The sequence below is a fragment of the Tachyglossus aculeatus genome, unplaced genomic scaffold, assembly GCF_015852505.1.
Source record: "Tachyglossus aculeatus isolate mTacAcu1 unplaced genomic scaffold, mTacAcu1.pri SUPER_6_unloc_5, whole genome shotgun sequence".
In the NCBI taxonomy this organism is placed as follows: Eukaryota; Metazoa; Chordata; class Mammalia; order Monotremata; family Tachyglossidae; genus Tachyglossus; species Tachyglossus aculeatus.
This window is the reverse complement of record NW_024044840.1, coordinates 1815143-1839071: the sequence shown is the minus strand read 5'-3', so window position 1 is coordinate 1839071 and position 23929 is coordinate 1815143. Positions and strand designations below refer to the sequence as shown.

The 23929-nt window shown below is 40.7% G+C and overlaps 1 protein-coding gene and 1 pseudogene across 1 annotated transcript; both read right to left on the bottom strand.

The window, feature by feature from the left end:
* Positions 1-14684: 14684 nt before the first annotated feature.
* Positions 14685-15434, bottom strand: LOC119922145 (olfactory receptor 4C5-like). Its single transcript, XM_038742150.1, has 2 exons — positions 14969-15434; positions 14685-14848 (listed from the first exon to the last, which is right to left on the bottom strand). The coding sequence occupies exons 1-2, from the start codon at positions 15432-15434 to the stop codon at positions 14685-14687; spliced, it is 630 nt and encodes a 209-aa protein (XP_038598078.1).
* Positions 15435-22622: 7188 nt separating this feature from the next.
* On the bottom strand, positions 22623-23543 carry LOC119922164 (annotated as a pseudogene).
* Positions 23544-23929: the final 386 nt, after the last annotated feature.

Genomic DNA, 23929 nt, shown 5'->3' with positions numbered 1-23929 from the left:
ATTCAAGTTCACACACTTTCACAGGAGACGTAAGGGTGAGTATTCCCCAGTCAGAGTCCCTACCTTGCTCAAAAACTATTGGTTTGAGACAATGAAAATCACAAAAATGAGCAGTTTCCCATCATTGTTGCTTTCCTCCTCAATTCCACTCAAAATACAAAACCAACTCCTTTGTTCTTGGAAATGGAAGAAAATATTGGCAGATTCCTTATTTAATTAGTGATTTACCTAACCAATCAAGAAATTGTATTTATTGAGCACTTACACCGTGCAAAGCACTGCACTAAGCATTTGGGAGAGTGCAATACCACGGAGTTGGTAGACATGATCCCTGCTCTCCTCCTCTATCAAACCATTAAGTTGCTTCTACATATCACAATGGGCAGATTTAGGCTTATTTAACACCTCTTTCTTTCCTGCCTCTGAGCAGGAAAATGACAAAGGCTTGACAGCAGCAGGAAAAGGAAACTTCAAAAGAAAGGGAAGACAAAGACTCTAGACAATTCACAGATTGGATGATTTTCCCCACTCTTCCTTCTCCTTCCTGTCTATATTATTTAAACATCTGCTCTCTCTGCTAGAGTAATAGTTCCTGGAGGACAGAGATCATGTTTATCTACCATATTGTACTCTCCCAAGGGCTCAGTACAGTGCTCTGCACACACTAGGCACTCCATAAATATCATTGATTGATCTAGCAATCTTAGGTTTTCCACCTAACTCAACTAGATGGAAATGCACCAATGATAACTGGTTTGCTTAGTATTTTGACTGCAATTAATGTTACTCTGACAAGACAGTATTTCACTCTTAGCTCCATATCTTCTGCGTTGCCCTGCACTTAGAAGGTTTTAATGATTTCTAGGATGTAGTATTAAAGGAGATCAGAAAGAAACAAGACCTTCACCAAACATAATAGGTCTTCTGTTCTCAAATACTGTACCTGTCAATAAGTATATCACACTGGACAAGCCTGGTTAATGATTCTTTTACTTCAATTATTCTCGGTGAGATGAAAAAGGTATGATTTTCCTTCTGCAGAAATTAAGATTAAGGATCTGTTTACCTGGAACCTCATGTTCAGTATTCTCTTGACTTCAGATACCTTTCCCTTGTTCAGGGTTATCCAATCAACGTTGCAGCACTGACTTGTTCCATGCCACAAACCTCTGGAAAAAGTACAAATGCGGGCTTTAAGTGGATGAAAAAGCAGGTCCAGGCAGTTCTTTTTCCCTCATCCATCAAAGCAAAGTATGAAATCTGAAAATCAAAAAGACCCAAGGGCTAAGAACCAAGGAGAAACTGCCCTAGAGAGGGCCTTCTCAGAGGACAATCCAAAAATTGTCTGCTGCGGATTTAGCCTGCTTTTCATGGGTTACCAATCTCTCCCTAAAGCAGTTTCAAGATCCAAATCTCATAAATCCTGTGATCTCTCTGGAAAGTTAGCCTTTCCCTGTTCTAATGAGAACTAATTAATCACACACTATCCCTCCATGACAGCAGAAAGTCAAAAAGAACGTATTCTACCAGGAAGGGGAGAAAATCATCTCCTCCCACCCTAGCCTTCAACACATCGTACCTTCAACGTGTGTCCTTCACCAAGACTACCTAGGTATGCTCTTTTTCCTCTGGTATTTAAAACTTATGTCAGCAAAACACAAGGACCACCCCCCCGCCCCCGCCAAAGCATTTAATTCACAGCCTCTCAGGACAATTAATGGTCCCCTGCCTAAGGACCAAAAAGGCCTGAGGAGGACGACTGTTTTTTTTCTGGTAAAAATGCCCCAGACCATATCAAGATTCCTGTACAATTAGTTTTTAACTAAATAAAAAAACCCAAACACAATTTCCTTTCAAATTGTAACAATGTTCAAATTGAAACAAATTCCTTCATGTGAAGCATCTTATGCATCATGACCACTTTTAATGATGACAATGAAAAGCAGTGAACAAAGACAACTTTCTGGATAATTGGAAAGAAAAGGGCTGAGCACTCTGTTTAATTGCCTCAGTTCCACACTTGATTTTCTAGGGAGGAGTGGCCCATCAGAGGTGGAAATGTGAAGTGCCATAGCCAATAAATGAGAAGCAGCATGGAGTAGTGGACAGAGCATGGGCCTGGGAGTCAGAAGACCTGGGTTTTAATCCAGCTTTGCCGATTGCTCTGACAGTTTCTTCATCATCATCATCATCAATCGTATTTATTCAGCTGCTTACTATGTGCAGAGCACCTGTACTAAGCGCTTGGGAAGTACAAATTGGCAACATATAGAGACAGTCCCTACCCAATAGTGGGCTCACAGTCTAAAAGGGGGAGACAGAGAACAAAACCAAACATACTAACAAAATAAAATAAATAGAATAGATATGTACAAATAAAATAAATAAATAAATAAATAAATAGAGTAAAAATATGTACAAACATGTATACATATATACAGATGCTGTGGGGAAGGGAAGGAGGTAAGATGGGGGGGATGGAGAGGGGGACGAGGGGGAGAGGAAGGAAGGGGCTCAGTCTGGGAAGGCCTCCTGGAGGAGGTGAGCTCTCAGCAGGGCCTTGAAGGGAGGAAGAGAGCTAGCTTGGTGGATGGGCAGAGGGAGGGCATTCCAGGCCCGGGGGATGACGTGGGCTGGGGGTCGATGGCGGGACAGGCTGAGAGCGAGGTACGGTGAGGAGATCAGTGGAGATCAGTTTCTTGCTGTGTGACCTTGGGCAAGTCACTTAAATTTTCTCTCCATTAGTTTCCTCAGCTATAAAATGGGGATTCAACACCTGTTCTCCCTTCTACTTCAGCCTGCCAGCCCCATACAGGACAGGGACTGTGTCCAAACTACTTGACTTAAACCCACCCCAGTGCTTGGAACAGTGCATGATGCATAGTAAGCACTTAACCAAGTAACTTTAAAAAATGAATCTGAAAAATAGGTTATTGCCTTACAAATATTCCTAACATTACCTCTGGGTCACTTGAAATGAAACACTCAGTTTCCAGAATAAATTTAATAAAACCTGTAGATGGGCAACAGGGTGTCTTAGTGGATAAACCATTCTGGAATCTTTTAATGCTTGATCTTTCTAAGATGTGGTGCTCACCTATTCCATTTGACATTTTACCTTGTGGAAGGTGGTTACCAAGAAGGCTGGGAAAATGTTTTGGCTCAGGCTTTCACCTTGACTTTCCTAAATGCCATTTAATTGGCTGGAATCTGAAATGGTCAAGAGCCTTTTGTGTGCAGAACTCTGTACTAGGCACTTGGGGAAGAAGCTGTAGAAGTCAAAGTCAGAAAAAAAGCAGTGTGGACTAAGGGATAGAGAACAATCCTGTGAGTCAGAAGGATCTGGTTTCTAATTCTGAATCTGCCACTTGTCTGCTGGGTGACCTTGGGCAGGTCACTTCACTTCTCTGTGCCTCAGTTACCTCAGTATTAAGACTGTGAGCCCCATAAGGGCACGGACTATGTCCAACCTGATTATCTCGTATCTATCCTAGCACTTAATACAGTGCCCGGCACATAGTAAGTGGTAAATAAATGTAATTTAAAAAAGGCTGATTCCAACCTTCAAGTTGACAGACAGAGTTGTCCATGGAAACCAGTAGGGATTGTCTGTACTTGTTGCTGAACTGTACTTTCCAAGCGCTTAGTACAGTGCTCTGCACAAAGTAAGCTCTCAGTAAATATTATTGAATGAATGAATCAATCAGTCCTATTCCTGGCTGCTTCTAGATCTATTCTCAAACCAGTTTGACTTCTGGACCTTAGTCTTTCAACCCTGTCAATTACCTCCACTCAAATCTCCATTGTTTTCCAGCTCTTCAGTTAGTAACCAACATACCTGTGCTCACTTGGGCCAGTGATAAAAATGTCATGTGATAAGGAACAGAGCACTCTCATAAAGTGAATTTGGGCTCCTCTGGCCTGGCTAAATGTCTTCTGTGGCTCTCTCATCTCAGTAGAAGAGCGAATGTCCAATGCAGAGTTAAATCTATTCAGACTATCTTCTTCTTACTGCTTTCCTCCATTATGTTACCTGGCTAATAATAATAATAATAATAATAATAATAATAATAATAATAGCATTTATTAAGCGCTTACTATGTGCAGAGCACTGTTCTAAGCGCTGGGGAATTTACAAGGTGATCAGGTTGTACCATGTGGGGCTCACAGTCTTAATCCCCATTTTACAGATGAGGTAACTGAGGCACAGAGAAGTGAAGTGACTTGCCCAAAGTCACACAGCTGACGAGTGGTGGAGCCGGGATTTGAACCCATGACCTCTGACTCCAAAGCCCGTGTTCTTTCCACTGAGCCACGCTGCTGCCAAAGAGCAGACAAGGGAGATATTCTAAATTCTTACAATCAGTATCCAAAAATGCCCACTCTGGGTTTGACAGGATTCCTTCAGAGTCAATGATTAACAGAAAAAAATCACAAAGTGTGAATTTATTGAGAAAAGAGAGGGTTTAATGAAAAAAACAGAAAGTTGTATAATTCAGGAGAGGTGCAGTTCATTCATTCAATCATATTTACTAAGCCCTTACTGTGTGCAGAGCTCTGTATTAAGCGCTTAGGAAAGTACAATACAACAATAAACAATGATCATCCCTACACACAACGAGCTCACAGACTAGAAGATGTAGTTAAGGGTCCAACCAAAGAAATATCATTTTGGGGAACAGGAAACAAAGGAGGAAAATCATCAAAGTGATCCCAAGCTACAGCTAAGAGATCATTCAAAATGTTGAAAACAATTTTCATTTTACATACTAGTGGAGATGATCTCTTGGAATAAATAGTTTCTCAAAATCACAGTACAGGTAAAAAACACAGCAATTACTGTAAAATGCATAGCAAACAACCGTCAGGCTTAAGAGGAGTTTCTCATGGCTGCAAACAACTTTTCAGGACAAGAGTGGAGTAGATGGTACTTTTTTTTCAGATTCATATAGAGCTTCTTCTGTTTGATGCTTCATCAACAGGTGTGAAAGGAATAGCAATATTGCCTAAAGTAGGATAAAGCAGGAAGACGAAAGTGCACTGGACAAACCACATAATGAATAATTTACTTCTGAGTAATTCCTCATAATGGGGAAAATCAAACCCTCCTAAATTCAATATGCCAAAGCTTGACAGCAATGGTGCTCTATTTTCTTTTTTTTTTAATGTGTGGCTTGCTGGTAGCTATTGAGAAGCAGCGTGGCTCAGTGGAAAGTGTCCGGGCTTTGGAGTAAGAGGTCAGGTGTTCAAATCCCAGCTCTGCCACTTGTCAGCTGTGTGACTTTGGGCAAGTCACTTAACTTCTCTATGCCTCAGTTACCTCATCTGTAAAATGGGGGTTAAGACTGTGAGCCTCCCATGGGACAACCTGATCACCCTGTAACCTTCCCAGCGCTAAGAACAGTGTTTTGCACATAGTAAGCGCTTAATAAATGCTATTATTATTATTATTATCTATCCAGTTAATCTATGCTTCAATCTCCAACCTCTTGTTCACATCCTGCTCCCAGTCTGGAACTCCCTCCTCCTTTATATCCACAGCTCTCTCATTCTTCATAGGCTTCCTGAAATCCCATCTCCTCCATGATGCCTTCCCTGATTCTTTTCTGACCACGCTATTTTATATTTTATATCACCTCCCAAAAGCCATTTCAGCACTCCTTGTCCACTTGAGCACTTTATCTCAATTTCCCATTGTACTAATATACATATGCCCTGTTTTGTAATGCTTAAATAACTCATGTACTTATACCTCTTTTCCTTCCTTCTCATATCCGTAATTTATTTTCATGAGTATAACCTCCCTCCCTCAAATGTTTAGTACAGGGATCTGCACACAGTAGACATCTGTGGGAGTACAACATGGAAGTGACACTCTCTATCCACAAGGAAATTACAGTCTAGTTGGGGAAGTGGACATGAAATTAAATTACGGATATGTACAGAAGTGCTGTGGTACAGAGGGTGAGGTGAATATCAAGTATTTAAAAGGTACAGATCCAAGTTCATGGGGGATGCAGAATGGAGAGTGAGTAGCAGAAAAGAGAGCTTGGTTGGGGAAGAGATGTGGAGATGTGATTTTAGTTCAGCTTTTTGGGGAGAGTAGTGATCTAAGGGATCTACTAGCTAAAAGCATAATATTAATATTAATAATAAAAATAAAGATTATGATGGCATTTATTAAGCACTTACTATGTGCTAAGCACTGTTCTAAGTGCTAGGGTAGATACAAGGTAATCAGGTTGTCCCACATGGGGCTAGCAGTCTTAATCCTCATTTTACAGATGATGTAACTGAGGCACAGAGAAGTCAAGTGACTTGCCCAAAGTCACATAGCTTATAGGTAGCAGAGTCAGGATTAGAACCCATGACCTCTGACTCCCAAGCCTGTGCTCTTTCTACTAAGCCATGCTGCTTCTTACCAAAGCAGACCCAAGAAGACCCGGGGTGCTCTGATTCTGGGAATCACTGCAGCCACAAATTTATTAACACCAAAAGGCAAATTATACTTGAGCAATATTTGCCATTTTCCTAAAAATACCAATAGAAATTTTCCAACTTTAATAATTACAATTATTTTCACCCAGGCCATCAATTTGCAGACTGAAATTGCTTTAGGGCTCCATAACTTCCTCATGGCATTTTTCCCCTCTGTGTTCCTTATGGTGTGAACTATGGGGTTTGATATAGGGGTGATGATTGTAAAACATGCAGCCACTGCCTTACATATTGAAAAGGTTGTCACGGGCCTCATGAAATTGAAGGTGCAGGGGAAAAAGAAGATCACAACAATGATGTGGGAGACGCAAGTGGATAGGTCTTTGTGTCACCCTGCAGAACTCTGAGTTTTTAGGGAGCGGAAGATGACTATGTAAGAAATGACCAAAAAGAAAAAGCACAATGTGCACATCACCTCGCTGTTGGCCATGGCTAGCAGACCAAAGATGCATGGGTCAGGGCAGGTAAGTTTCAGCAAAGGGAACACATCACATATTGGGACCACAGTATGGTAAAGGCGACATGAAGAGAATCTGCAGGGTTACGTGAAGAAAGCCCCCACCCCAAGCCACCCCCAACAACAGGCTGCACACGGCCTGCCTCATAGTGGTTATGTAGTGCAGGGAGTTACAGATGTCCATGTACTGGTCATAGCCAAGAGAAGGACGATCTCAGCCCTGGCACACAAATGTTTGATCAGGAATTGAGCCATACATCGATTGAAGGAGATGGTTTTCTTCACACACAGCAGATCTACGAGCATTTTGGGGGTGATGGAAGTGGAGTAGTAGGCATCGATTAAGGACAGGTAGGTGAGGAAGAAATGCATAGGTGACCTCAGAGTCGAGCTGAAGTTTATCATTACCATAGTGTGTAGATTCCCCAAGAGAGTTGCAATGTACACACTAAGAAACACAACAAAGGATGACTTCTGCATATTGGGGCTCTGGGTGAGACCCAATAAAATGAATTCAGTCTCGTTGTTTCGATTTTCCATCTCTTCAGGGTAAGGGAGGTTTTGGGTGCAGCGATGAGACCCGGTTTACCTGCAAAGAGAATGACAGTTATAAACACCATATCGATATGTACTATAATCTCCAACTCTTTGTACTCAATCAGTAAAGCTAACAGAGCGGTGAACTAGAAGAAGGACTAGCATTACTGCTCCCATTTTGGCAGGTGTGGACACTGAGATTCAGACAATTTGACTGATGTGTACAAAAACCTGACAGTTTTATCAGCAGCACTCATAATTCATATTGACCAATCCAATTCAGGTTCCTTCCATGAAATACTGTGGATTTTACTAAAGATATATATGTATATATACACACACACATATATATATATATATATATATATATATATATATATATATAGTGCGGCTTAGTGGAAAGAGTAGGAGCTTGGAAGTCAGTCCTAATCCCTGCTCTGCCACTTGTCTGTTGTGTGACCTAGGGCCACTTAAATTCTCGTGAGTCAGTTACCTCATATGTAAAATGGGGATGAAGACATGACTTTTCATGATATAGACAAGTCATTGTGGAAGAAAACCCAGTTACAAAGTTATTAAGATGAAACATAGAGAATAGATAGTTAAATCATGATATAAGAAGGGTACAGATATGGCTTCGTTTGGATTTATATGATCTCATGATCTCAAAATGCCCCAAGGAGAGGCAAAACAATCAAAAAACCAACAAAAGAACTCTAAATTAAAACAGACTTGCCAAACGCTCTAATAAGATACCAAAGGGCATTTGTCAAACATTTTCCAGTTTTGTGTACAGGTCAAAGTTCAAATAGTTATGTTTTTTCCCAATATCATTTTTTTGGGCATTGTCAGCTAAAGACACAGCTACAGCAGTGAACTAACTCCAACATACTTTTGATCAGAGTTCCTAGGTAGTTGGAATGAATTACATAATCAGGGTTTAGAAGTTGAGCAGAAAACATCTCGTAGCAGAAGTTCCTGAGCATCAATGCTAGCTGGCGATTCCTCTTAGTGGCCTTCTAAAGTCTTTGCAACATCTTCAAAACTAAGAGGTCATGATATCCTCTGGCTCTGTAGAAAGTGACTTTTGGCCATCCGTACTGGTGGCAACATTATCATTTTTGTTGAACTCCACTCTCCTGTCCACCACTCTCTGGAGGCCAGTAATACACCCCCAAGAGCATAAGAGAAGCTCCCCTCCCCCGCTACTCCATTTCCCCCCTTGTAGATTCTCCAAGAAGAGAATCTCTATCCAGGCAACAGTCATTTCTCTTCCATCCACTCTGCTTCCTCCCTATACAGCTCTTTAACTTGACTAAGGAGATGTCACAGAGGAGGGAGCATATACTGCCCCTTGGTTCTCTCCCAGGTGTGTTTCCCAAGTAGAACAATGAACTGAGTATGCATTACTCTAACCTGCACTTAGAGCAGAGAAACTTCCCATGGTCCTTGAAAGTGCCACATTATTAATGTGAGACAGGCAGCTTCACCCTCTAGATGAGGGAGAATCAAGTTTATTGTCACCACAATAGCAATTGGACTGAACCAGGAGTCCGATTATTCATTTTATTTCCAATGGAAATATTTTTGATACTTCCTAAATCTGGATTTTTTAATAGATATAGTCACTTGTTCAACAAGTAATATCCGGCTAATACAAAGAGATAGACACCAGCTAGATGCCAACAATTGAGTTAATTCAATTAGCATGAATACCCCTCTCAATCATCTACCCCAAAGCATTTTTTAACTTTAGAAAAGGTGAAGACTCCTCACTGACAGATTCAGTCTCATATGCTAGACCCAGTAACAAAAAAGAAAATTTAAGTTAGCTAAATGGGAATTTTGGCTGAAGAAAATCAAATTTCAAAGAACTGGGTAGAGTCACATATTTAAGATCAATTATCTTCAAGAATATATAATATAATATAGCATGCTAACATAATATAATATAATAAACATAATGAATATAACATAGCATAACATAATAACATAATATAATATAATATAATACAATATCATATAATACAATATAAAATAATATAATAATACAATATAATACAATACAATATAATATAATATAATATAATATAATATAATATAATATAATAATATAATATATAATATATAATGTAATATAATATAATATAATGTAATATAATATAATGCAATATAATAATGTAATATAATATGATATTATGTAATATAATATAATGTGATATAATATAATGTGATGTAATATAACGTAACCTAATGTAATATAATATAATATAACATAATATAACATAATATAATATAATATAATATAATATAATATAATATAATGTGATATAATATAATGTAATGCAATAAAATATAACCTAACCTAATGTAATATAATATAACATAACAATATAATATAAAATATAATATAATATAACATAATATAACATAATATAATATGACACAATATAATATAATATAATATAATATAATATAATATAATATAATATAATATAATATAATATAATATAATATAATATAATATAATATAATATAATATAAAAATATAATATAATATAATATAATATAATATAATATAATATAATATAACATAATATAATATAATGTGATATAATATAATGCAATGTATTAAAATCTAACCTAACCTAATGTAATATAATGTAATATAATAGAACATAACAATATGCTATAATATGATATAATATGATATAATATAATAATATAATATAATATAATATAATATAATATAATATAATAATATAATAATAATAATATAATATAATAATATGATATGACATAGTATGATATAATGTGAAATATAATATAAATATTATGATATATCACGGGGATGGTGACCAACAATTCACCACTTCTCCTCTGACAAAAAATTAAAGAGAAATTAAACTCAAATTGTGGGAGCAAGGGGGTTATGCATGATATCAGAAAGAACTTGAGAGCACATCTTAAAGCACAGAACTTGCATTTCTACCATGGACCCTGGGAAGTAGGCAATTGTTTTTAATGTAGCTGTCAGTTTTCTGCTACATGTTAAACTCCATTCTAAGCACTGGGGTAGATGCAAGTGGATTATGTTGGACACAGTCCCTATCCCACATGGGGCTCACAGTCTAAGTGGGAGGGAGAACAGAAGAACTAAGTCATGGAGAAGTGACTTGCCTAAGGACACACAGCAGACAAGTGAAGGAGCTGGGTTTAGAACACAAGTCCTCTGACTCCCAGGCCCATGTTCTTTCCTCTAAGCCATGCTACTTTTAATGCTTTAATTGATACCAATCTATCTGAAATGAAAGGATGAACCTTCCTGGAAGCAGGGGGATGGACTCGATGACCACCGGTGATCACTTCCAGGTCAACAGTAAAACATAATCCTTCTCTTTCAAAATTCCAACTTGCCTCTTCCCTTCTCCTTTAACAAGCAATCTTCTGCCAACTCTATGTTTCCTTTACTTTCCCTTAGCTCCAGTGACTAAATTCCATCACCTATTCCATTAGCCTCTTCCACTCTCACCCCCACCTTATCTGTGAAGAGGAGAAGCTGTGCATCCTTGGGGACCATGCAAGGAAGGGGGGAATAAACAAGAGAAACCTGTGGTTTTTTCAAGAGCAAAAGCTAATTGTCACAAAGAAGAAAAATTCCTTTGGTACATTAGCCTATTTTTCCACTGAAGCCACTGGCATTAATTTGAAGCATGCTTCCACTGTACTCATCATGATACCATAAAGCAAATATGGCTTTACGCTCAATAAGGGGAAGGCCCCAGAAACAATCAGTTCTTGTGGTGAGTTGTGCATTAGTAAGGCACACACTTTACCCTTCAACATCACCAGATTAGTTCAGTTCCCAGTCTAAAGTCCTTATTAAAATGCTTCCATATCTTCTCTGAATCCCAAACTTTATTATTTTCACGCTGTACAAGGATAGAGGAAACATGTCTACCAACTCTGTTGTATCTCCCAAGTGCTTAATACAGTCCTCTGCACAAAGTAGGCATTCAATAAAAATGATTGATTATTGATACAGTTACATATATGAATGCATGAGAGACCAAGCACAAACACAAGTCAATTACAATATTTGTGATTTATTTTCTCTTTTCTCTTCCAATAAAATAAAATCCCAGAACTGTCTTCTATTTGCAAGCATAGGTGTGACATTAGGACTGGGATAAGAGTCTTTGATAATCTTGATCCAGAGAGCGTCTAGGGAAGTCTCTGAACAGCTCCTTAGGGATAAAAAGGATTGGTGGCTCTTCATTCATTCATTCAATTGTATTTATTGAACACTTACTATGTGCAGAGTACTGTACTAAGCGCTTGGGAAGTACAAATTGACAACATATAGAGATGGTTCCTACCCAACAACGGGCTCACAGTCTAGAAGGGGGACCCAGATAACAAACCAAAACATGTAGACAGCTGTCAAAATCGTCAGAACAAATAGAATTAAAGCTATATGCGCATCATTAACAAAACAGATAGAACAGAATAGTAATTATGTAAAAGTAAAATGAATAGAGTAAAAAATCTGTACAAATATATACACAGGTGCTGTGGGGAGGGGAAGGAGTTAGGGTGGGGGATGTGGAAGAGGAGAGGAAAAAGGGGGCTCAGTCTGGGAAGGCCTCCTGGAGGAGGTGAGCTCTCAGTAGGGCTTTGAAGGGAGGAAGAGAGCTAGGTTGGCAGATGTGTGGAGGGAGGGCATTCCAGGCCAGTGGAAGGATGTGGGCTGGGGGTCGATGGCGGGACAGGCAAGAACGAGGTGAAGAGGTTAGCGGCAGGGGAGCAGAGGGTGTGGCCTGGGCTATAGAAGGAGAGAAGAGAGGTGAGGTAGGAGGGGGCGAGGTGATGGAGAGCCTTGAAGCCGAGAGTGAGGAGTTTTTGCTTGATTCGTAGGTTGATAGGCTGCCACTGGAGATTTTTGAGGAGGGGAATAACATGTCCATAGCGTTTCTGCACAAAGATAATCCGGGAAGCAGAGTGAAGTATCTACTGAAGTGGTGAGAGGCAGGAGAATGGGAGATCAGAGAGGAGGCTGATGCAGTAATCCAGTCGGGATAGGATGAGAGATTGAACCAGCAAGGTAGCGGTTTGGATGGAGAGGAAAGAGCAGATCTTGGAAATGTTGCGTAGGTGAGACTGGCAGGTTTTGGTGATGGATTGGATGTGTGGGGTGAACGAGCAAACAGAGTCGAGGATGGCACTAAGGTTGCGAGCTTGTGAGACGGGAAGGATGGTAGTGCCGTCTACAGTGATGGGAAAGTCAGGGAGAGGGCAGGGTTTGGGAGGGAAGACAAGGAGTTCAGTCTTGAACATATTGAGTTTTAGATGGTGGGCAGACATCCATATGGAGATGTCCTGAAGACAGGAGGAGAAACGAGCCTGAAGGGAGGGAGAGATAGCAGGGACAGAGATGTAGATATTGGTGTCATCAGTGTAGAGATGTTAGTTGAAGCCGTGGGAACGAATGAGCTCACCAAGGGAGTGAGTGTAAATAGAGAACAGAAGGGGACCAAGAACTGACCCTTGAGGAACAGTAAGGGGATGGGAGGGGAGGATGGGAGGGGATGGGAGGGGATGGGAGGGGAGGATGATCCCGCAAAGGAGACTGAGAAGGAACGGCTGGAGAGATAAGAAGAGAACCAGGAGAGGACAGAGTCTGTGAAGTGAAGGTGGGATAGCGTGTTGAGGAGAAGGGGGTGGTCCACAGTGTCGAAGGCAGCCGAGAGGTTGAGGAGGATTAGGATAGAGTAGGAGCCGTTGGATTTGACAAGAAGAAGGTTATTGGTGACCTTTGAGAGGGCAGTTTTGGTGGAGTGCAGGGGACGGAAACCAGATTAGAAGGGGTCAAGACAGAGTTCAGAAAGTACAATACTTCAGACACAATAGACAGAGTAGACACAGTATCTGCCCATAATGAGCTTACAGCCTAAGAGAGGGAGTGAGATATTAATATGAATAAATAATCTATAATATATAATTTATAGACATATATACAAAGTTTTGGGGCTGGGAGTGGGGTGAATATCAAACGTCCAAAAGTCTCAGACAAAAATGCTTAGACAATACAGAAGGGGTAGAGAGTCAGGAAAAAGAGGGCATAAGCAGGGAATGCCGCTTGGAGGTAATGTGACCTTAATAATGCTTTGAAGGTGAAGAGAGTCATGCTCTGGCAAATTTGGAGGGGGGGAAAGGTTGAGGATGTGGGAAAGGGGTTGGAGGTGAGATAAATAAGATCAGGACAAAGCGAGTAACCTGTACCTACTCTAGTGTTTTATATAGTGCTAGACATATAGTAAGCACTTAAGAAAATACCAATATTATTATTATTAAACTCTAGGGCACAAAGAGGTCTGGTTCAGTCTTAACAGAGGTTTGAGCCTACGTACCTTGTCAGTAATACTCCCATAGTATAAAAGGTGTCTTCAGTGTGGTCCCATTATAAAAGGGAGTGCCTGTCCAACCCTCTTTATGAAAACTAAGAACATAATAATAATAATGATGGTATTTGTTAAGCACTTACTATGTGCAAAGCACTGTTCTAAGCGCTAGGGGGATATAAGGTGATCAGGTTGTCCCACGTGGAGCTCACAGTCTTAATCCCCATTTACAGGTGAGGTAACTGAGGCTCAGAGAAGTTCAAGCGCTTAGAACAGTGCTCTGCACACAGTAAGCTCTTAATAAATACGACTGAATGAAAGTGACTTGCCCAAGGTTACACAGCAGACATGTGGCAGAGCTGGAATTAGAACCCATGACCTCCGACTCCCAAGCCTGGGCTCTTTCCACTGAGCCATGCTGCTTCTCGTTATTGTTCCAGCTTCCAATCTTCTGGCCCTAGCCAGATGCCTGGGGGGAATGTGGTGGTGGGGGAGTGGGGAGGACATGAACTAGGCCTCAAGAAGGGACAGTAGTCATGGTAGTGTTCCTAACTACACCAAAAGGAGAAGAGATAAGTGGCTTGTGGCAAGACAACCCAGCCTCCATTCAGAGATTTGGATTTATTTATTCTTCTCCCTGTATCTGTGCCCGGAAGGAGCCCAGACTTTTATGTTCATGCCCCAGATGATCTGGACCCAACAAACAATTCCAGTCCCTTCTCAATCTCCCAGATCAACCCTTTCGTCACCCAACCATTTACATAAATGAAAATTCATTTCACTTTCCTGCTTCACAGCTTCTTCATGGAATATTTCACCTCCATTTTTCTCACAGTGTAGATGACGGGGTTCAGCATGGGGGTGGCAATGTAATATATGGCCACCGACTTGTCCACACGGAGAGTGCACACAGGCCCCATGTACATGAAAATACATGGAAAGAAGAACAAAATGACTACGACAAAGTTGGGGAAACAGGTAGAGAAAGCTTTTCATCTTCCCACGGAACTCTGAGTACTCAGGGAGTGCCAGGTGACGATGTAAGAAAAGACCAGTAGGACTAAACATAACATACACATCGCCCCAGTGTATGCCACAACCAACAGGCCGTGGACCTTGGTGTCGGTGCAAGGAAGCTTCAACAAAATGAGGCCACAGAATGGCAACTGGACCACGAAGAGGATCTGGATAGTTGCGTGAAGGAAGCCTCCTTTCCAGGCCACCCCCACCAGCAGGCCACACACACGCTGACTCATGATGACCATGTAGCATAGGGGCTTACAGATGGCCATGTAGCAATAATAGCCCATGGCCATGAGGAGGATGATCGTGGCAGGCGAACAAATGTTCTGCAAAGAGCTGTGAAATGCAGCCACTAAAGGAGATCGTTTCCCTCTCCTGCAGCAAATATATATCACCTTGGGAGCCACACAGGACATATAGCAGGTATCTATGAAGGAAAAATAGGCCAGAAAAAAGTACATGGGGGTGCCCAGAGTTTGACTGGACTTTATGGCTATAATGATGAGCAGATTCCCCATCACTGTGACGAGAGGATAAGAGAAAAATGATGAAGAATGTTCTCTGAATCTCCAGACTTTGGATAAAACCCAGGAGGATGAATTTGGTCACATTATTTTCTTTCTCCACGTTTTCCATGAAGGACATGGGTAAGAGTTGGTTTATCTGGAAGGAGAATAAAAATCTAATCCATATTGGAATTATAATAACCAAGTAAGAAGACATTTGAAGGTTCTCTATCATTGAAATTTTGTCAGAATTCCAAAATAATTATGCTAAAAATGACCTCCAGGTTTCAACTACTCTAATTGTATAGTCACATAGCAACACTGATTATCTAAGCAAAAGCTCTATTCAGAAGAAAAGGGAGGAGAAAACTCACTTCCTGTCATTGAAGAATTTTCCATCTAACAAGAAGGTACCACAAATAAAAAAAAATGTGCATTACAATACGACTACACATAAACTGGATCCTTTTTTATGGAACTTGTAAAGTGCTTACTATGTTCTGAGCCCTGTACTAAGTTTTGAGATAGATACAAACTAATCAGGTGAGACACAGTCCATATCCCAAAAGTGGCACACAGTCTTAATCCTCATTTTACAGATGGGGCAACTGAGATGACAATAATAATAGCATTTACTAAGTGCTTACTATGTGCAAAACACTGTTCTAAGCGCTGGGGAGGTTATAAGGTGATCAGGTTTGACCCATGGGGGGGCTCACAGTCTTAATCCCCATTTTACAGATGAGGTAACTGAGGCCCAGGGAAGTTAAGTGACTTGTCCAGTCACACAGCTGACAAGTGGCAGAGCCGGGCTTTGAACCTTTGACCTCTTACTCCAAAGCCCGTGCTCTTTCCACTGAGCCACACAGCTTCTCTAGCCATGCTGCTTCAAGTGAAGTGACTTAGGGTCATTCATACTCGAAGGCCATTATGATTACAGTGATTATTAGTAGCCAGTTCACACAGCTCCTGGAAATGAGAGAGGAATTGCTCCAGCCATTTTTCAAGTATGTAACTCCACTATCTAGGTAAATACACAACAGAATCACAGTTGGGATGGAAGAATCCCAATAGATATACAGTTGATGACTTAGCCTCAGATGGGATATGGCTGGGATCAATATTCAAGTGACAGTGATAGCCAAGTAAACCCAAAGGACAGAAATAGCCAATAATTTTCTTGGGTCCATGAGTAAGGGGAGTGGAGGAGAAAGTCATTCATTCATTCATTTGTATTCATTGAGCACTTACTGTGTGCAGAGCACCATACTAAGTACTTGGGAGAGCATAATATAGCAATGTCTCCCCTCTGTACTTCCAGGATGTGCAAAATAAAGGAGCTAAACTACAAATGATAGATCAACAAGCTTCCTTGGAGGATTTGAGCAAATAGCAGGGTCATTGCTCCTTCATGGAGCCTACCAAAGAGCAATGACTTGGATATAATTCATTAATTGTGTTTTTGTCAATTACTTGCTAGAGTTTAATTTACTTAGCTTACTAGCAAGTATAGCTAGGAATTCACTGACTTAATATATGCCAACGACACCTCTATCTGGATATCTGCCCATAATCTAAAACTCAATATGTCCAAGACTGAACTCCTTATCTTCCCTCCCAAACCCTGCCCTCTCCCTGACTTTCCCATCACTGTATATGGCACTACAACCCTCCCCGTCTCACAATCCTGCAACCTTGGTGTCATCCTCGACTCTGCTCTCTTGTTCACCCCACACATCCAATGCATCACCAAAGCCTGCCGCTCTCACCTCCACAACATCGCCAAGATCCGCCCTTTCCTCTCCATCCAAACAGCTACCCTGCTGGTTCAATTTCTTATCCTATCCTGACTGGATTACTGTATCAACCTCCTCTGGGATCTCCCATCCTCCTGTCTCTCTCCACTTCAGTCTATACTTCACGCTGCTGCCCGGATCATCTTTGTGCAGAAACGCTCAGGACATGTTATTTCCCTCCTCAAAAATCTCCAGTGGCTACCAGTCAACCTATGCATCAGGCAAAAACTCCTCACTCTCGGCTTCAAGGCTCTCCATCACCTCGCCCCCTCCTACCTCACCTCCCTTCTTTTCTTCTACAGCCCAGCTCTCACTCTCCACTCCTCTGCCGCTAACCTCCTCACTATGCTTCATTCTCTCCTGTCCCACCGTCGACCCCTGGACCACATCCTTCCCCTGATCTGGAATGTGAGCCCACTGTTGGGTAGGGACTGCCTCTATATGTTGCCAACTTCTACTTACCAAGCGCTTAGTACAGTGCTCTGCACACAGTAAGCGCTCAGTAGATATGATTGAATGAATGAATGAATGAATGGAATGCCCTTCCTCTGCACGTCCGCCAAGCTAGCTCTCTTCCTCCCTTCAAAGCCCTACTGAGAGCTTACCTCCTCCAGGAGGCTTTTCCAGACTAAGCCCCCTCCTTCCTCTCCCCCTCCCCATCCCCCCAGCCCTACCTCCTTCCCCTCCCCACAGCACCTGTATATATGTTTGTACAGTTTTATTTCTCTATTTATTTTACTTGTACATATTTACTATTCTATTTATTTAATTTTGTTAATATGTTTTGTTCTGTTGTCTGTCTCCCCCTTCTAGACTGTTAGCCCGTTGTTGGGTAGGGTCCATTTCTATATGTTTCCAACTTGTACTTCCCAAGCGCTTAGTACAGGCTCTGCACACAGTAAGCACTCAATAAATACAATTGATTGAATGAATGAATGAATGCCAAGCACGGTTCTAAGTGCAGAGCTATATACAAGGTAATCAGGGTATCTTGGTTGTTATCTATTTTGCTCCAAGAAGTGATGCTAATGGAAGAGTTCAAGGAAACAGATGTGGTTTTGCGGTGGTTGCAAATCTTGACTGGTCTGAATTCCAATGTCATATTGCTTCATCTAAGCAAATTTCCCAAAAGATATGCTGGCCTTATTCATTAATCATCATCATCATCATAATCATCATCATCATCATCATCATCATTAATGATGGTATTTATTGAGCACTTAATATGTGCAGAAACCTGTACTAGGCACTTGGAAGAGAAAAATACAACAGAGTTGACAAAGATGTCCCCTACCCATAATGAGCTTATAGTCTATATGGGGAGACAGACATTAATATAATACATAATTTATAATATATAATTTGAAAGGTATAATCATAACTGCTGTACTGTTATTTTATTGATTCTTGATTCACTTTTTTGAGTATTTACCAAGTTCCTTCTCACCCAAGGAAGAAGTGGTCCAGTCCATGTCTTCTCGATGCCAGTAGAAAAAGGGAGGAATGAAGTCAAGCAGAATCCTGTTTAGTCAGTGAAACTCCTCAAGTAGTACCTTTTGGATAAAGCTTATATCCATTGGAATGCTCCAAATGGGTTTCAATCACAATTAATATGATCAAGAAGGGTACTTTCAGACCTGACTTCCCCAAATTAGCCCTTGTGACTTCTGGGAAGACTATTTTTAAAATAAGTCTGTGGTTGAAGTTCATCCAAATGAATGCAAAGTAGAATAAATACTGATAATATTTAAAGGCACCAAAAATATCCTGATGCACATACAATATTCAACAGGTAGCCAAGAAAGAGGTAGGTAAATGATTATAATTTAAATAAGCATCATGGGCTGAAAACAATTAGTTGCCTTCTGAAGGAACAGAAACACTCTCAGGTGCCCTCACAATCAGCATCTTCCCAGATGCAGATTCTCTTGGAAGGAATGTGAAGTTCAGGCTGGAGAGTAGCCAAGCAAGAGTCTTTATAAATAAGCAGTATGACCTAGTAGATAGAGCACAGGCCTAGGAGTCAGAAGGTCATGGGTTCTAATCCCAGTTTTGCCACTTATCTGTTGCGTGACCTTGGGCAAGTCTCTTAACTTCTCTGTGTCTCAGTTACCTCATCTGGGATTGAGACTGTGAGCTCCACTTGGGACAAGGGATTGTGTCCAACCTAATGTGCTTGAATCCACCCCATTGCTTAGTACAGTTCTTGGCACATAGTAAGTACTTAATAAATACCACAATTATTGTTATTATAAGAAAGCCTGAGCTGGAGTAGAAAGAATAGAGCCTGGACAGACAGAGGGAGGTTAATGGGGATGCTGATGCAGCAGTCTAACCAGGATCTGTCAAGTGTCAAGACCAGGGTGGTGGCCATTTCTAACGAAAGGAAGGTGCAGATTTGGGAAATATAGTAGCAGGAAAAATGTCAGGAGTTGTTGATGGAGTGAATGTGAGAGATGAAAGAGAAAGAGGTCAGAACATTGTCAATATTGCAGGCTTCAAAGATGGGGAGGATGATGCTGTTGTCAACTGTTACAAAAAGGTTGAATGGACGAGTGGATTGGGGAATGAAGATGAGTTCAGTTTTAGATATGTTGAGTTTAAGGTGGTCTTCCTGGTCTTCCATGTGACTATGTCTTAGAGGTACTGATTTCCTACTACAATCCTGTCCACTCACTTTGCTCCTCTAAGACTAACCTTCTCATTGTATCCTCAATCTCATCTATCTAGCCACTAACCTCTTGCCCACATCCTCTTTCTGTCCTGGCCTGGAAATCTGACAGAATATCAAAGCCTTGTAAAAACTGTAACTCTTGCAAGAGGTCTTCCCCACCTAGGCCTTCATTTGCCCTGTATCTTCTCTTTTCTGTTTTGCTCTTGCACTTAGATTTGTACCCTTTAAGCACATGATATTCACCCCACCCTCAGCCTACAATACTTATGTACGTATTCATAATTTATTTTAATATCTGTCTCCCTCCCCCAGGCTGTAAACATCTTGTGGGTGGGAAAACGTCTACCAATTCTATGGTATTATACTCTCCCAAGTGCCTAGTGCTCTGCTCACAATAAGCACTCAAAATGGATCACTGATTGACTGATTGATTAATTCAAATACACCTTTGGTCTCCACATTTGAACGAAGATGTGGAGAACTTGAAAGGGTGAGAAGAGCGGCATAAAGACATAGGTTTAGGAAACAAAACACCCATTAGGAAAGACTAAGGAACTGGGATTATTCAAGAGGGAGAAGACTAAGGTGAGTTAATTATTTCCTTCAAATATGTGAATGGCTCTTGCATACAGGTTGGTGATTAATTGTTCTTAATATCCACTGAGGAAAGAATAAGATAATGGGCCTCAAAGCCATCCTAAGAAATTTCAATTGCTTTTGAAAAAGAATTTTCCGACAGTGAGAGCCACTAGGCAGCATAATGATGTGCTGACTGAGAATTTTTCCCAAATATTTTCCAGAGAGGCACCGATCCCGAGGCTTAGTGGAAAAAGCATGGGCTTTGGAGTCAGAGGTCATGGGTTCTAATATCAGCTCCACCGATTTTCAGCTGTATGACTTTAGGCAAGTCACTTAACTTCTCTGTGCCTCAGTTACCTCAACTGTAAAATGGGGATTGAGACTGTGAGCCCCATGTGGGACAACCTAATTACCTTATATCTACCCCAGGGCTTAGAACAATACTTTGCACATAGTGAGAGCTTAACAAATGTTATTATTATTATTATTATTATCCCCAGTGAATTTTGATAATATACATAGATGGGGGAAAGATTATATTTTTGTGATATTTGTTAAGTACTTACTATGTGCCTACTTTTGTACTCTCCCAAGTGCTTAGTACAGTGCTTTGCACAAAGAAAGTGCTTAATAAGTACACTTGAATGAATGAATGAATGTGTCAGGCACTGTTCTGAGCACTGGGTAGATACAAGTTAGTCAGACACATTCTCTATCCAATATAGGGCTGACAGTAAAAGAAGGAGGGAAAACAGATACTGATTCTCCAGTTGAGGAAACTGAGGCATCTAGAAGTGACTTGCCCAAGTTGAACTCTTCGAGATCCTTTCCATTCCTCTGAGTCTATGAAGAAACATTGTTAAATCCACAGAAAAATGTCTCTTCTTTAGATATGTTCAGAAACAATTCACAGTATTAGCCGGATTCCTGTAGACCACTTTGTACTTTAACCATTATAGTGCAGGGTCAGAACCTCTAAGATATCCAGATCTCAGGAGCCACCACATACGGAGAAGAACATTGGATGGACCATTGCCTCAAGTGCTCCACACTCACACACTCACACTGACCAAAAACTGGTCTCCAAACCACTAAAGTCCAAGAGGAAGAAGATAGCAGAAGCAGTTAGAAAAAGAAGTTGCTGATTTGTACTTCCCAATCACTTAGTACAGTGCTCTGCACACATTAAACGCTCAATAAATACAATTGAATGAATAGCAGCCAGGAACTCTAGCAGGTTCTAGCTAGGAACCCTGCTAGGAACCCTGCTGAAAAAATAAATAAAATCACAAACACCAACAGACATAGTTAATGGAAATAATTTGGTGAAGCTGTTGCAGGCAACTTTTTCGACCTTGTACAAGGCCAAAAGAAGTCATCAATAGTGGTGTAATACAAATGACTCAGAAATTTAAGAGCTTTGTGAAGCATGGTATGAGATATTGATGGCCCTAGTAGCATCTTGCAGCATCTGAGAACGCAAACAGGAATAAAACTTTCAGAAACCTGTGCTGTGACTTGTAAACCAAATTCAGAACAGAAATGGCAGGTGGTGAGATACACGAACAGAAGGAATTCCTACAAAATCAAAAACATCTTTGTTTGCTCATGTGTCCTTTGAACACAAAATAAGCAGTAGAAGAGGTTTTCCTAGACTAAGCCCCCTCTTCCTCTGCCCCCTTCCCCTCCTCATTGCTCTGACTCACTCTCTTTGCTCTACCCCCCTCCCCACCCCACAGTACTTGTGTACATATGCACATTTATAATTATAATTATATTTTTTATTAATGATGTCTATATATATATATACAAATATCTATAATTCATTTACTTATAATGATGCTACTGATGCCTGTTTAATTACTTTGATGTCTGTCTCCCCTCTTGTAGACCGTGACCCTGTAGTGGGCAGAGATTGTCTCTGTTGCTGAATTGTACTTCCCAACTGCGTAAGTACAGTGCTCTGCACTCAGTAAGTGCTCAATAAATATGATTGAATGAATGATTCTGTTGCTTTTTTGTCCTCTGTATGAATGTTTGTTTTCATTCTGGGTTCTTCAGAACCCACTTTGCTTGTATACACTCCAGCGCCTAGAACCGTGCCTTGCACATTGTAAGCACTTGACAAATACCATCATTATTATTATTATGTCAATTTAAAATGGCTTTCCTCCTCCAGGGCTTCTTCATAGTATTTTTAACTCTGCATTTCTCAGAATGTAAATTAAGGGATTCAGCATGGGGGTGATGATAGTAAAGAATACAGTCACTGATTTTTCTATGGGGAAGGTGCGCACAGGTCTCATGTACATGAAAATTCAGGGAACAAAGAATAAGACCACCACAGTGATGTGGGAGTTGCAGGTCGAGAGGGTTTTGTGCCTCTTTTCCAAACTGAGGGATTTCAGGGAATGCAGGATAACTGAATAGGAGAGAAGTACCAAGAGAAAGATGATCACACAGATGGCCCCACCATTGGCAGTCACTGATAGGCCAATGAAGTAGGTGTCTGTGCAGGCGAGTTCCAACAGAGGGTATGTGTTACAGATAAAATGGTCGTTGACATTGGGGCCACTGAAAGGCAACTGGAACATAAAGAGAAGTTGTGCCATTGACTGCAGAAAGCCTCCCACTCAGGCCAACCCCACCACCAGTCTATAAGCCCGCTAATTAATGGTGGTCATATAATACAGAGGTTTACAAATGGCCACGTAGCAGTCATAGGCCATGACCACCAGAACAAAGACCTTGGCACCTCCAAATAAGTGTTCCACAAAAAGCTGGGTCATACAGCCTTTGAAGGAGATGGTTTTCTTCTCATAGAGTAAATCTATGATTATCTTGGGGTCCGTGGCAGTAGTGTAAAAGGCACCCATCAAGGACAAATAGGCAAGAAAGAAGTACATGGGGGAGTGTAGATTCTGGCTAGCAATTACTGTCATCACAATGAGCAGGTTCCCCACTAATAGTCACCATGTAGTTGAAAAAAACCACAAATAACACTTTCTGAACCTCAGGATTCTGGGAAAGTCCCAGGAGAATGAATTCAGTCAAGTCATTTTTATTTTCCATCTCTTCCTGTGGAAGAGGTCGGCTCCAAAGTGAAAGCCTGTTTATCCTGCAAATATAATAAAAATTACAAATGAGGAAGTCTTAGATACAAGCACAGCCACTCTTTGTAGGACTTCAAAGGTTCCATTTCTATTATCTCATTTCTTCCCTGCAAATTCTGTGGGAATTAGATGGAACTCTATTTAGCTTCTTGATTTTACAAAGGGGAAAATGAGGTTTAGTAAGGTTCAATAGCAACTCAGTGGCTGAATTGGAATTAGAGGGCAAACAAAAACCAGATAAAAACCAGGACCTAGTGCAGTGTCCTTGCTACATCAGTGAATTCACATTCAGGTAGCCAGCTCAGTCAGAACAATAAGCTTTCCTGACTCTAAGAGTAAGAAAAA